Source organism: Sorex fumeus, unplaced genomic scaffold, assembly GCF_029834395.1.
Source record: "Sorex fumeus unplaced genomic scaffold, SorFum_2.1 ptg000105l, whole genome shotgun sequence".
NCBI lineage: Eukaryota > Metazoa > Chordata > Mammalia > Eulipotyphla > Soricidae > Sorex > Sorex fumeus.
The window spans coordinates 826844-841591 of NW_026606162.1; the positions used below are offsets into that span (position 1 = coordinate 826844).

At 46.0% G+C, this 14748-nt stretch overlaps 1 protein-coding gene across 4 annotated transcripts in view; it reads left to right on the top strand.

The window, feature by feature from the left end:
• LOC130042584 (leucine-rich repeat-containing protein 37A-like) overlaps positions 1–14748 on the top strand; it is a 46123-nt gene that overhangs the window by 13546 nt on the left and 17829 nt on the right. For all 4 annotated transcript variants that reach the window (XM_056134745.1, XM_056134746.1, XM_056134747.1 and 1 more), the window contains 2 exons: positions 10581–10652; positions 11579–11653. In XM_056134745.1, the coding sequence (XP_055990720.1) occupies positions 10581–10652; positions 11579–11653 (147 nt within the window). The remainder of the gene's footprint in view (positions 1–10580; positions 10653–11578; positions 11654–14748) is intronic.

A 14748-nucleotide genomic window follows, 5' to 3' on the forward strand; every position in this document is an offset into this window, starting at 1 on the left:
GGAAATTCTGTACTCAAGCGGAAGATCCTCCTTTGAAAACGAGTCTTCACCTGCTTGTGTTTCAGAAATCCAGTTTTACACAGTTTCCTGCAGATTCGATGAAGGTAGGGCAGGAAGGCAGCTCGGTGATTCTTCATGGGTATAGACCTGAGTTGACTCCCCGGAAGACCAGTTTAGTAAGGAGCAGGCTTAGAGATAATAGTTACCTCATTGTTTTAATGCCGCATTTTTACTAAGCATTTTATTATACCAGGCATCATAAGAACCTCAGTTTCGGTATAGTTTTATAGGAGACGGTGGGGGTTGGGGGCGGGGAAACGCATCATAGTTCATAAAAGTTAAGACATTCAAGAGCATTCACAGAGTGACATTTCTTCTGAGCGTCAGGCCTGTCTATACAGAAGAAGAAAGCAGGGTGTTTGTCACCAAGAACCTTAAACACTGAAGGAAAGAAGACAGATGCTGGTGGGAAAGCATGAGAGCCCCACTGCTAGTCCAGACGGCAGGGTAACAAGATAGCGGGATGACACTGGAGATAACGGTGGGTGGTATACTAAGAAAGACTCATGATGAATGAGGTTGAGGAGACAGCTCAAAGAGCTGGAGTCCACGCTTTGCACTGCCAGGAGTGACCCCCATTCACACCTCAGAATGTGCCCCCCCCAAAATGAGAAGAAAACCCAACAAATTGAAAATGGAGAAGGTGATGATTGATTTGCATTGCAGCACAGCGGTAGGGCGTTTGCCTTGTGCACAGCCAGCCCAGCCGAGCCAGGTTCGATTCCTCCGCCCCTCTCGGAAAGCCCGGCAAGCTACCGAGAGTATCTCGCCCGCACGGCAAAGCCTGGTGAGCTACCCGTGACGTATTCAATATGCCAAACACAGTAACAACAAGTCTCAAAATGGAGACGTTACTGGGCCCGCTCGAGCAAATCCATGAACAACGGGAGGACAGAAATACAGAGATACTGAAATTTTACTCTGAAATGAGAGAAAAAGGTAATGAAAGAATCAGAGATACCTGGAAAGAAATGATCATCCCTGTCATGTGATTTAAATAGAACTAGCTCCTACGACCAATTCGGTCAGCTCAACAGATTGTCACGGAGTCTGGGGAGATAGTGCACGCTTTAGTGCTGGAGCCCGAGGGTCAAGCCCCTGCACGACATGGTTCACCAGCACTGCACCAAGTGACCCCCAAACACCAGTGATGGCACTACCCACCCCAGCACCGAATGTGTTGGGGCCCGAATGTTTTGGGGGGTAGGCTCCTTTCTTTGGGTCCTAATTTTTCTAAATGACCAAGCTCATTCCTTTCAGGTACAATTTGCCTGTGTGATCAAAACTCTGTGACTGGAGCACAATTACCGTGGATGCATGGCTTGCGTTGCACATGGATGACCTGGGTTTAAGCCTCACCACCCCACAGGGTCTTCCTGAGCTTAGCCAGGAGTAAGGCCTGAGCACCCTGCCATGTGTGGCCCAAAAACAACAAGGAAAAAAAAGCTGTTACATCTCTTTCCAAAGGCCAGGGATGCTAGTCCTTCAGTTACGTCACTTTATGGCCTATCTGACAAATGACTGGGTTGATTAGAAGCTGGGTTGATCATGATTTACTCCCTGCATTAAATATACCTGGGAAGAGCTCGAGATGAGAGCCAGAGAGAGAGCTCAGTGGGCTGAGGACCCGTCAGATGTAATCAACCTAAGCACAAAAGAAAACAGGCCCAGCTGAGGTGAATTGATGAGGAAGCTGAACTCCAAACCTTACTTGCAAGATCTCGGGGAAGATCCCAGCAATTTTTATATTCATAATTTTGCATTTCATTTATTTTGTTAAGCAGGGTTTTAGTAAACTATATAAAATTCAGGGCCCACAAAGCCTTGATTCTTCGTGGATTCCGGGTAGTTATCATTCAGTGAGTTTCTTGAATGAAGCATCTATAATATTAATAAACACTGAGAGGTGAACACATTATCAGTTGAATGAGTAACAGGTCACCTACAGTATGCCATAATAATTTGCAACTACATTAATAAATTTTCCATAAATTGCCAGAATATTTATAAGATGCCATTTTTTAAAAAAACTTTTATTAGTGAAACACCATGAGGTACAGTTGTAGACTTACAGATTTCTGTGCTTGGGTTTCAGGTATACAATGATCGAGTACCCATCCCTCCACCAGTGCCCATTTTCCACCACCACGGATCCCAGTATCCCTCCCACCCCTTATGTCCCCCATCCCACCCTACCTCTGTGACAGGGCATTCCCCTTTGTTCTCTCTCTCCTTTTGGGTGCTGTGGTTTGCAAAAGAGGCATTGAGTGGCAATCATGTTGGTCTATAGTCCACTTTCAGCATGCATCTCCCATCCTGGGAGGATCCTTCCAAAATCCTTTATTTGGTGCTCCCTTCTCTATCTGAGCTACCTTTTCCCCTAGCATGTGTGGCTGGCCTCCAAGCCTTGGAGTGAACCTCCTGGTACTTACCTCAGCTATTCTTGGGTGTTAGTCTCCTATTTTGTTTGTTACTTTATGTTCCCCCGATGAATGCAGTCTTTCTATGTCTGTCCCTCTCTTTCTGACTCCTTTCACTTAGCATGATACTTTCCATGTAGTACCACTTGTATGTAAATTTCATGACTTCATCTTTTCTAACAGCTGCATAGTACTCCATTGTGTAGATGTACCAAAGTTTCTTTAACCAGTCATCTGTTCTCGGGCACTCAGGTTTTTTCCAGATTCTGGCTATTGTAAAGAGTGCTGCAATAAACAAACAAGTGCAGATGTCACTACGGCTATGCTTGTTTGCCTCTCTGGGATATATTCCCGGGAGTGGTATTGCTGGGTCAAATGGGAGCTAAATTTCTAAATTTTTGAGAATTGACCATTGTTTTTGAAAGGGTCCTAATCATATCTCTTACAGATGAAATCAGGAATGAAGTATGTTATGGAAATCCAACAGTGTTTGCTAATCCTAAATGTTCAGTTTTGTTTTTTTTCCTTTTGCTTATGTTTATGGGCCACACCACCATGCTCAGGGGTTGTTCCTGGCTCTCCTCTCCGCGATTACTCCTGGTGGTGCCTGGGGGACCATATGGGATACCAGGGATCAAACCCAGGTCAGCTGTGTGCAAGGCAAACGTCCTACCTGCTGTACGATTGCTCTGGTCCCAAGTAACTTTTTTTTCTCCTTCTGACTTTCAAGTGTTTCTTCGTTCACCTACACAGGTCTAGACTGCTGGCTCGTTTAAACAATTCTTTTAGTCATTTCGTCGGTTCGAACGATACAAGTTCCATGATGGTAGCAACTGAAGACTTGACAAAGTGCAAAGGCGCTGCCGTACTCAGACAGAGCATGTGGACACTCTGGCTTGTTTGTGGAACTTCAGTATTTTGCCAAGACATAATAACTAAGATAGAACAGAGGAAACCCAAAACTTGTTCCCACTGACCACGTGACCCCACTGTGGAGATGATCAGTGAGGTGGGGAGCTGCACTGTGAAGGCAGACGGAGCTGTGGTCAGGGCGAAGCCCTCACTCTCTCCCCGCCACAAGGCGTAATGACCTGTCTTTAGATAAAGTGTCCACACAAGAGCTTACTCGAAGGCATTGTTATCATTTGGGGTTATGTTCTGAACTCCTGGCAGCAGCTTCTCCTAGTTCAGAAGCTTCTACCTTAAAGATGAAGGCCGCTCAGGACCTTGGAAAGGTTTAGGGGTGACTGGTGGGAAAGTTGAGGAGTTCATCACATTCAGCAACTACTCTAGTCTCCCAAGTGCATCTTTTCCTCCCATCTTTGCAAGGAGACATCTTCTGTTTAAACTTAGTACTGCTGCCAGAGCACTGCCAGGGGCCATTCCCGAGGACCACCCAGATGTGGTCCAGCCACACCCTGTAGTCTCCCAACAACCCCCAACCCCCGCCAACATGTTTAGCTTTCCTCCTCTTTATTGTTGCAAAATGTCTGAGGGTCATACACAGCCCTGGCTGTGATGCTCCCATATTCAAATCCCACATCAGGGCCAGGCGCTTGGCCTCTGGCCAGGCGCTTTGCTGAAGGCCTCTGTCCTTTTGGGGGGCAGGAGACTCGCACACATGACCACCAGGGGTCGCTCTTCTACTTGTGTGTAAGAACGTCCTAGGAGCGGAGCTCACACCTGTGCTTGTCAGGGGTGCCACTTCTCAGCGTGGTTCTTGCGCACCGTTTCTCTTTTATATCAAAGAGCAGCAAAGACCTTCGTTGCCTGAATTTCAGGTGGATTCATGTGCCTTTTGGGGTCTTGCTTTTCCTGAGACTGAACTCCACCCCATGCGCACATGCAGAGAGCCATCTGCTCAGCCACAGTGGCCTGGGCTGGAAGCCACTAGAGATTCTGTGGTCCCTAGCAAGAGGACAGTGAGGTCTATCCCAAACTAAGTATCCATATTTGTTCAGGTAAGCTGCGTGGTTGGGGGACAAATATGAAGTTCACTGTGTGCACATCTCTTTTTAAAAAAATATTTAAAGAACCACAATTTACAAAGTTATTGAGAGTTGTTTTTTGAATTGAATCACCGTGATCTACAGTTACAAAGCTTTCATCTTTGAGTTTCAGTCATACAATGATCGAACACCCATCCCTCCACCAGTGCACACTTTCTACCATCAATGTCCCCAGTATCTCCCCCTTCCACAATCCCAACCCTTCCCCTGCCTCTATAGCAGACAATTTTCCCCATACTCTTTCTCTACTTTGGGGCATTATGATTTACAATATAGATACTGAGAGACCATCACATTTGATTTTTTGTGTACTTTCAGTACACATCTCCTATCACGAACGATTCCTCCAACCATCATTGACTTAGTGATCCCTTCTCTATTCCAGCTGCCTTTTCCCCCAGCTCATGACATAGGCTACCAACTCTGAAGCAATCTTTCTGGCTCTTGTCTCTACTGCCCTTGGGTGTCAGTCTCATTTTATATTCCACAAATGAGTGCAGCCATTCTATGTCTGTCCCTCTCTTTCTGACTCATTTCACTTAGCATGATACTCTCCATGACCTTCCACTTACAAGCAAATTTTATGACTTCATCTTTCCTAACAGCTGCATAGTATTACATTGTGCAGGTGTACCAAAGTTTCTTTAACCAGTCATCTATTCTCGGGCACATAGGTTGTTTCCAGATTCTGGCTATTGTGAACAATGCTGCAATGAACATATAGGTGCAGATGTCATTTCTACTGTGCTTTATTGTACCCTTGGAATATATTTCCAGAAGTGGTATTTTGGGGTCATATGGAAGCTCAATTTCTAGTTTATTTAGGAATGCCCATATTGGGCGGCCAATCGTTGTGTTTTTTTTTTTTTTTTGCTTTTTGGGTCACACCTGGCAATGCACAGGGGTTACTCCTGGCTCTGCACTCAGGAGTAGTTACTCCTGGCAGTGCTCAGGGGACCATATGGGATGCTGGGAATCAAACCCAGGTCAGCCGCGTGCAAGGCAAATGCCCAACCCGCTGTGCTATCTCTCCAGCCTCCCAGGCATTCTCGTGACATCCCGTGGAATCCAGTCGGTAGCGGCTCTGGTCCAGCAGTCATCTTCAAATCGCATTATGTGTCCTGCCCATCTGATTTTTGACGCCTTGGCAAATGAGACAGTGTCCCTGATTCTCGATCATTGACGGAAGTCGGATCTCCAGATTCCTTCTCTCACTTGAGTGAAGCGTGATACTCCAAGCATAGCTCTTTTGATTCCTCTTTGGGAGACCCAAATAGCGTTCTCATCCTGTTTTCGTAGGTCCCAGGTCTCTGAGGTGTATGTTAGTGTAGGAAGAACGGTGGAGTCGAAGAAATGTCCATGGAGCCAGATGTTCTTAGTCCTCTTAGCTATTTCTTCAACGTTCTTGAAGGTGTTCCACACCGCTCTATTCCTCCTGTGCAGCTCAGGTGCCAGGTTGTTCGTCTTGTTATGTTCTCGACCTAGGTATACATAACTGCCAGGAACTAGTCCATTTTTCATGAACATTGTCTTTGTGAGGTTCAGCTGCAGTCTGACCTTTTCATGCTCACGGTCAAAGTCGTCCAGCAGTTGTGATGCTTGGTTAATGTTTGCTGTTATTAGAACGATGTCATCAGCGAAGCAGAGGTGGTGCAGTTGCTGACTGTATATCTTTACTCCCATTCCTTCCCATTCCAGTCATCACATGACGTTCTTGACGGTGGCACTGAAGAGTGTCAGTGAAATGGTATCGCTCTGCCAAACCCCTCTCTTAACATCGATGATCACTTTCTTGTAGAATGGTGAGATCCTAGTGGTGAATCCGTAATACAGCCACAGAGGATCCTGATGTACTGAGTTTGACTGCCCTGTTGGGCTAGGGCTTCGATGACCACGTCAGTCTCAACAGAATAAAAGGCCTTTTTTAAATCGATGAACGTTAGGCAGAGTGGCATCTTTGGCATCTTAAACTCTTGCAAAATCTCAGTGAGCGTAGTGTGGATATGGTCGATCATGCTGAATCTCTTTCGGAACTCGGCTTGCACGCATGGTTGTCCATCATCTAGTGTTCTGCCAATCCTATTCAGGATGACAGCTTGTAGATGGCGGACAATAGGCAGATCAGGCGATAGTTGCCAATGTCGTGGATGTCTCCCTTCTTGTACAACGGAATGGTCCTGCTGGTTTTCCATTGGGAAGGAACCTTGCATCCAGATAGGTAGAGTGTGAAGAGCCAAGCCAGTGTATTGACCAGTACTGGTGTCAGATTCTTCAGGTGTTTGGGTCTGACCTTGTCTGGGCCAGGTTCTGTACACTTCTTTACCAACGAAATGGTGTGTCGGATTTCGGAAAGGAGGACGTTGGGAACGACATATCCATCCTGTGGAATTTGGTATGTGGGCACTTGGACATGGCTGTTGAAGTGATCCAAGTAGAAGTTGTGAACAATCTTCTCCATTTCCCTTCTGGAAGATGTGATAGATCAATCAGGACATCGGAGGGCAGTCATCTTGGTCTTACTTATAGTTGGCGAAGGACAGGCAGGTGTTGCGAATATTTTTCCCAGCTTCTGCCGCATCAGACAACACTATTGCTCTTCTCTCTTTGAGGTCTTCCTTTATCGCTTTTCTGCACAGCTTTGCGAGCTCGGACATTAGCTTGTGATTGCCAGAGGCTTGCTGCAAACCACGTTGGCAAATGAGCTCAAGAGTTTCCTAAGACAGGCATCTGTTTGTGACTTTCCCACTCTTGGCATTCCTTGAGCAGTCATGGAGGTGCTGAACCAGTCAATTGGATTCCTCGTTGATGTCAGCGACGGCATCTTCCTACGTTGCCTCAATAGTGCCAAAGAGCTCCCGTTTGGTGGTCATTCTGGAAGTTCTCTTCTTAAACTTTGCAGTCCCTCCTCCTTGCTCCATAAAGTAGAATTTTGCATGAAGGAGATGGTTGTCCGATCCGTTTTGGAATTTTGGGACAACAGCATCATCAGTCAGGCAAAACAGTCCATTGAAAATGATGTAGTCAGTTTCACTGTGGAACTGTCCACCAGGAGACTCCCATGTCCAATGTTTAGAATTTGGCCTTCTGGAACTGTGAGTTACCATGTATGGTCTTGGTCAACATGATGAACTCAGACCGTCTCTCACCCTGTTCGTTCCATTCTAGGCCATTGGTCCCGATGTGGAGTTCTTTGGGCAACCTTCTCAGTCCTATCTTGGCATTAAAATAACCTACAATGATCTTGTAGGAGGTGTGGTCTTCTTTATAGAACTTCCCCAGCTCCATGTAGAACTTCTCAATACCTTCTTCATCGTAGTTGGATGCTGGTGCATAGACGATGAAGATGGAAACTGCCAGCAGTGAGCCACATCTATTCAAGCATAATCGTCTGATTTGGGTTGTTAGGCATTCATATGAATCAATGCTCATGGCCAAGTTCATGTTGACCAGGACACCAACACCACCGATGCCTCTATTGTCACATGTTCCGAGGAACAGTTCTTCTCCAGTGTTGTAAATGGCATGATGTGATCGATGCCTTCTCATCTCGGTCAGACCAATGATGTCATACTTAATCTGCGATTGCACCATCAGGTCCTTGATGGGTGCTTCGGATGCTAGCGTACGTTCGTTGAAAGTAAAGTCATTTTAGTCCTTCGTTTTGGCAGCCTAGTTCGGCCCTGAGATTTTATCAGCCTCTCTTTGTTTATCCTTATTAACACTGCCGTATTGGGGGCTCTTTCAGGTCAGGGCAATGAGGCCCATTGTTTTTACTGTTTTTGGCATATCAAATATGCCACGGGTACGTGCCTGGAGTCCAAGGTCACAAAGTCCCACCTCACCTGCTTCTGTGAGGCTACACTCATGTGCGAGGTCGGCAGGAGCTTGCCAGGCTCTGCCGTGTGGGCGGGATACTCTCTGTAGCTTGCCAGGCTCTCTGAGAGGGATGGAGGCTTTTAGGGAGGCCTCTAATCACCATTACAGGCATTCCCATAGTTCACACCATATTTGAACCCCATCAAATGTGGTGCAGTAATTTTGGAAAATGGGTATTAAGTGTCTTATGCTGTGTTGCATGCCGCTTTGTGGCCACACTGTCCAGAAAGCGGCCTGCAGCATGGGGGCAGCTGCGTAGTGGAGGTCAGCAGATGAGGTATTTATCTGGCACCTGCAGGGTGGGTATTATGGGCATGATCCCTGGGTCTCCAGAGATTGGGGGAAGCAGGCAGAGGATCTCTGTTTCCGGGCCCCATTGAGTCTGGAGTCCAAGGTCACAAAGTCCCACCTCACCTGGTTCTGTGGGGCTACACTCATGCGTGAGGCTTGGCCTGAGCATCTGGAAAGCAGCCTGGAGCGTGGCGTATATATATATATATATATATATATATATATATATATATATATCTGTATCTATATCTATCTATCTATCTATGTATCTATCTATCTATCTATCCTGCAAGGGTATGCCAATGTTTCTTGAATAGAGTTTACTGAAAATTTCTTTCCGTTTTTTTTTCCCTCCTGTGTATTTCTTTGCTTGTTTTAAAGAGTTTGCATGTTTTTAAAAGAAGAAAATTCATTCTAGCATCTTGGAACAAAATCTTTTGTCAAAAATGAACTGCTTCTGGTACTGGAGTGATAATATAGCAGGAAAGGTGCGTGCTTTGCAGGCGGCTGACCAAGGTTCGATGCCTGGCATTCCATATGGTCCCCAAAGCACCACCAGGAGTAATCCCTGAGCATTCCTGGGTGTGACCCACAAACCAAAGAAAGAAAGAAAAGAGAGAGGAACTGAGGGAGGGAGGGCAGGAACTGGTTCATTTGACCAATATATCCATAATGTTATTTCTGAAGTATCTAGTAAATACCCGATATTGTCAGACCAGTGACAGTCAGGTGACCCTGGCATTCAAGAAGCTGAAAGTCCAGGAGACTGACAGGTGAGTCCGTGATCACATACAGCGTGACAAAGGTCTGGGCACAAAGATCTCTGTGGGAATGACTGGTAAGAAGACAGCTTCTAACAGCTCCTCTTCCATTGACCATGTCTTCTTTGTCCAAAACCAAGGATTGACCCTATTTTAATCTTTAGCTGGGTGTGTTGTCATGAAGTAGTTTGAATTTCTCAGGGTGTAAGAAACATTTTGAATTGTAGAGGCATCCATTAGAAATAATATTTGCTGCAGAGCAAGGACTTCTGCAGACATCATCACTCCTAGGTTTTTATTTCTTCTTTGGGGTTGATGGGGAGACATGCCCAGTGGTGCCCAGCGCTTACTCCTGACGCTGTGTTCAGGGATCACTCCTGGTGTGTTCCAGGGCCTGTGTAAGGTTCCAGGAATGAAACACAAGTGGGCTGCATGCAAGGCAAGTGCCCCACTTGCTGTTCTATTTGGTCCCTATTCCTAGAGTTTTCAACTTGGAAAAATTTGTCAGCATATTTTTTCTTTGCTCTACATTTATTTTCTCCCCCCCCCCCCCCCCCGGTTCCCCTTCACTTTGTCATCTAGAGACTTGGGTGTTTCTCAAAGGGAGAATGCTTGGGGCTGGAGCAATACCACAGCGGGTAGGGTGTTTGCCTTGCACGCGGCTGACACGGGTTAAATTCCCAGCATTCCATATGTTCCCCCCGAACACCAGCAGGGGTAATTCCTAAGCGCATGAGCCACGAGTAACCCCTGTGCATCGCCAGGTGTGACCCAAAAAGAAAAAAAAAAGAATGCTTTATGGATTCTAAGCGTGATTATAAATAATCACAGAAAATAATGTTTTTTCACCTTCAAATTTCATGCCAATGGCTGGAGCGATAGCACAGTGGGTAGGGCGTTCACCTTACAAGCGACCAACATGGCCGACCCGAGTTCGATTCCTCTGCCCCTCTCGGAGAGCCCGGCAAGCTACCGAGAGTATTCGATATGCCAGACACAGTAACAACAAAGTCTCCAATGGAGACGTTACTGGGCCCGCTCGAGCAAATCGACGATCAACGGGAGGGCCTTTACCTTTACCTTTACCTTTTCATGCCAATAAATTAAATATAAATTTTAATGCTACATACTGATTATGCATATAATTTTAATTCTTTTTTTAGAATTCTCAGCCATAATCCCCTAACAACTATTGAAGATTTTTATCTTTTTAAATTGCCAGCATTAAAATATCTGTAAGTATTGTAATAAGTTTGTAGCTTATATGGTTTCTGCTATGATTTGCTGTTTTTATTTTTCTCCACTTTTGTCAAAGATAGAGTGTTTTGCATTGAATTTAAAAGTTATAATTTTAATTTTAACACTGGATTATTGAAATGACAGTTATTCTCAAAGGAAAAGATTAAGAAAGAATGACATGGGCAACAGCCAACAGAGGAAAAGAGCTATGTTGAGTACATATAGATAAGAAACATACAGATGCGTGTAGAAGTATTATTTATTCAGAAAGTAACAAGTAATAATGGACACATTATTGAAAAAAGAAAGTAAAGAAAAGAGGACCAGATAGGTGAGTGGTTGGAGCCCATGCACTGCTTGCTTGGAGGCCTGGATTCAACCTCTGACCCCTTATGTGTTCCCCAGAACTCTACTCAGAGTAACCCACAAGTACAGTGCCCAACATATCCCCCATGTACCATCAGATGTGGCCAAAATCCAAGGCCACCCGCAGCTCACATGAAAAAGAATCATTGAAAGGAGTAGATGCAATTTAGAAGTCGGACAAGGAAGGAAGGAAGGAAGGAAGGAAGGAAGGAAGGAAGGAAGGAAGGAAGGAAGGAGGGAGGGAGGGAAGGAGGGAGGGAAGGAGAGGAGAGAGGGAGGGAAAAAGGAAGGAGGGAGGGAGGGAGGGAGAAGGAAGGAAGGAGGGAGGGAGGAAGGAAGGAAGGAAGGAAATTTTTTTATTCTCCAAAGTGTCATTAATTTGATGATAGAAAAGGCTTTTATCAGCAAGAGCTCTCTGGAATTATAGTCTACAGCAAACAGTTGACCTGGATTTACAGCAAAGCCAGAATCAAAGTTATCACTTCATTTATCTCATCTATTTAACTCTAGAGCTTCTGTATTTGGATTCACATCATGCTTGTGCTTTCTCCCTCAGAGACATGGGAGCAACACAAGTGTCACTTGCAGCAGTTCAAAACATCCTCATGATGAATCTTAAATTAGAAAAGCTGTAAGTTGATTTTCTGACATTTATTTCACTTAATTTTTTTAAGGCTTGTTTATTTCTTTCTCTCTCTCTCTCTCTCTCTCTCTCTCTCTCTCTCTCTCTTCTCTCTCTCAGTCTCTCTCTCTCCCTCTTTTTGTAGGGGTACTGGTATTTATTCAGCCATTGATTCAGCTAATTGAATTTGGCATGAACTCCACATTACTTTATTTTCAGAATGGTAATTTTATTTATTATTTTTTTAAATCATTGAATCCGTGAGATACAGTTACAAAGCTTCCCTGTTTGAGTTTCAGTCATACAATGATAGGACACCCAACCCTCCACCAGTGCACATCTTCCACCACCAATGTCCCCAGTATACCCGCCCCCGTCCCACCCCTCCCCCTGCCTCTATGGCAGACAATTTCCCTCATACTCTCTTTTGTATTGCTTGTTATGAATAGTACAATGCCATTCGGCCACAAAAGTGGCTGTGTGTTCCTGGAATTCTAAAGTTTTAGATAATTAGGATGGGGAGAAGGCAGAGAGCTGCTCAGTTCAGAAATTCTTTTGTGTATCTCTGGATCATGACCATTAAGGAGCTTAAGTAGCAGCCAGAGGCAGTTTGTGGGCATGACCTCCAGAGTCCCACCTGCCCCCTAAAAATCCCAGGGGCCACCAACATCCAGAACCCAATGAGAAGTGCAGGTATGCAGTTTCAGTGACAGCAAACTCCAGGCCTCCAGGGATAGGGGATGGGCCTGTCTCTCTCATTCCGCCCCCTACTCCTGTGGGACCCAGCCCGGCAGTCGACCTCCACAACCCAACCACCACCATGCTTCTGGCCACTCCCCTCTCACTCGGGCTGAGTCTCACGCATGAGTGAAGTCCCAAGGAACTCAGGTAATGTGGAACTTTGTGAGCTTGGATTCTGGGCTCAACAGGACCCAGGAGCAGAGATCCTCTGCCTGTTTCCCCCAGTCTTCAGTGACACAGGGGTCACTCCCAGAAGCCACCTCCTGCCAGCGCTAGATAATCTCGTCATCAGCCAGCATCCAGATCACAGGGCTACTTCTCCCAGAAGGGAACATAACATGAGGACCCCATAGCCGTGCCACCAGACTTGGTGCCAGGCTGATGGTAGAGACCTAATCAAACCCAAAGAAGAAGGCACAAATTTTCCTGAATATGTTATCAGGGTGGAAGGGATGCCTATCTGCACTAGCAACGGGAGTCATTGCTTAAAAACACACACGCAGTACTGAATGGCTGAATATCACAATTCTACTGAATCTGATAAAAAGCCATTGCTTAAAAAAAAAAAAGCCATTGTTATTGCTCGCAGCAAATGGATTTCTGGATACTGGAAGTGAAAGTTATGATACTCTACCATCTCTGCCTCCTATGTGAACTCCCTAAAGTTATTGAATTAGAAAACTGGATATATTGGAAACGATGTAAAGGAGAAAAAGCTAGAATCTAGATTGATTCCTCTTATGGAAAAACTATTGATTGGAGTCCAGTAGGCTCAGCCTGGGCAAAAGGAGCTAAAGAATATTCTGAATTGGGGAGCAATACAAGGCTCCGAAGTGTCCCAAATTATAATTAACTCTAATATTAGCATAAGCCATAAGCCACACCCTGCCAGCGCCAGATAACCTCGTCATAGGCTACCCTCCAGACCTCATAGCTGTTCCTCCAGAAGGGAGCATAAAATGAGGCCCCCATAACCATGCCACTGGACTCCGTGCCAGGCTGTTTTCACTTGGGGCACCCCAAAGGACCCAGCCCCAGCAGTGACCTCCACTACCCAACTGCTGCCATGCTCAGGCCACTTTCCATATGCTCGGGCTGAGCCTCACGGATGAGTGAAGTCCTACGGAACCCAGGTAATGCAGAACTTTATGACCTTGGACTCCGGGCTTAAACGGTAGCCAGGAGCAGAGATCCTCTGCCCGCTTCCTCCAGTCTCCGGTGACCCACGGGTCACACCGATAAGCCACACCCTGCTTGTGCCAGATAATCTTCTCATCGGCCACCCTCCAGAAGGGAGCATAAAATGAGGACCCCATATCCATGACACCAGACTCTGCACCAGGCTTTTTTCATGCAGGATGCCCCAGAGGGGGACGAGTGAGAGCCCTCCCCGCCCCAAGGGACCCAGCCCCAGCAACTGACCTCCACAACCCAACCGCAGCCACGCTCCAGGCCGCTCCCTACTTGCTTGGGCCGAGCCTCACATGAGTGAACATATTCCTGGACCGCACGGCTGCGACATATCACAAGACACTTCCTACCCATTCTCCATAATTGCCACACCAGATTTGATGGGGTTCAGACAGAAAGCAACAACTTACCTATCTAGATAGATAGATAGATAGATAAGATAGATACCTCTTGGAGAGCACAGCAAGCTACCAAGAGTCCACCTGTACATCAGAGCCTGGCAAGCAAGCCATGACATATTCGATATGCCAAAAGTGTAGCAATAAAGGGTCTCATTCCCCTGACCCAGAAAGAGCCTCCAATATGTTGGGAAAGATGAGTAAGGAGAGGCTGCTAAAATCTCAGGGCTGGGACGAATGGAGACGTTACTGGTGCCCACTTGATTAAACCGATGAACAAGGGGATGACAGTGATACAGTGAATATTGGCATAATGGGGTGCGGAGGTAGCTTTCCGCCTCCTACACCCTTCCTTCCTGGGCATAAGAAACAAAATCATCTATGGAAAATAGGGAATTCCTTTGGATACATGACAGCCCGGACAGTTTTATCCAACATAACAATGTCGGAACAAAACGTACTTTACATTTTGATAGAAATCTTACCCGCTATATACAGGCTTGTGTTCCACTGCCATATGCCATGCTGAAAGGGAGAATTAGCTGGGATAAAGTAGCAGAGGTAATATCTTGCAGTGACTGCTCTATGTTCACTTGTATTAATAACACTATGAGTCTCACAGCAGAAGAAAGCATCTATCTTCTTAGAGCTTCCATGGGGGTCTAGATGCCTGTGTGGCTTAACCGTTTGTGGGAAGACAGTCCAGCTACCAACATTCTTCGCCGGCTGGTCACTCCCCTGGCGCCACACACAAAGAGGTTTGTAGGACTCGTA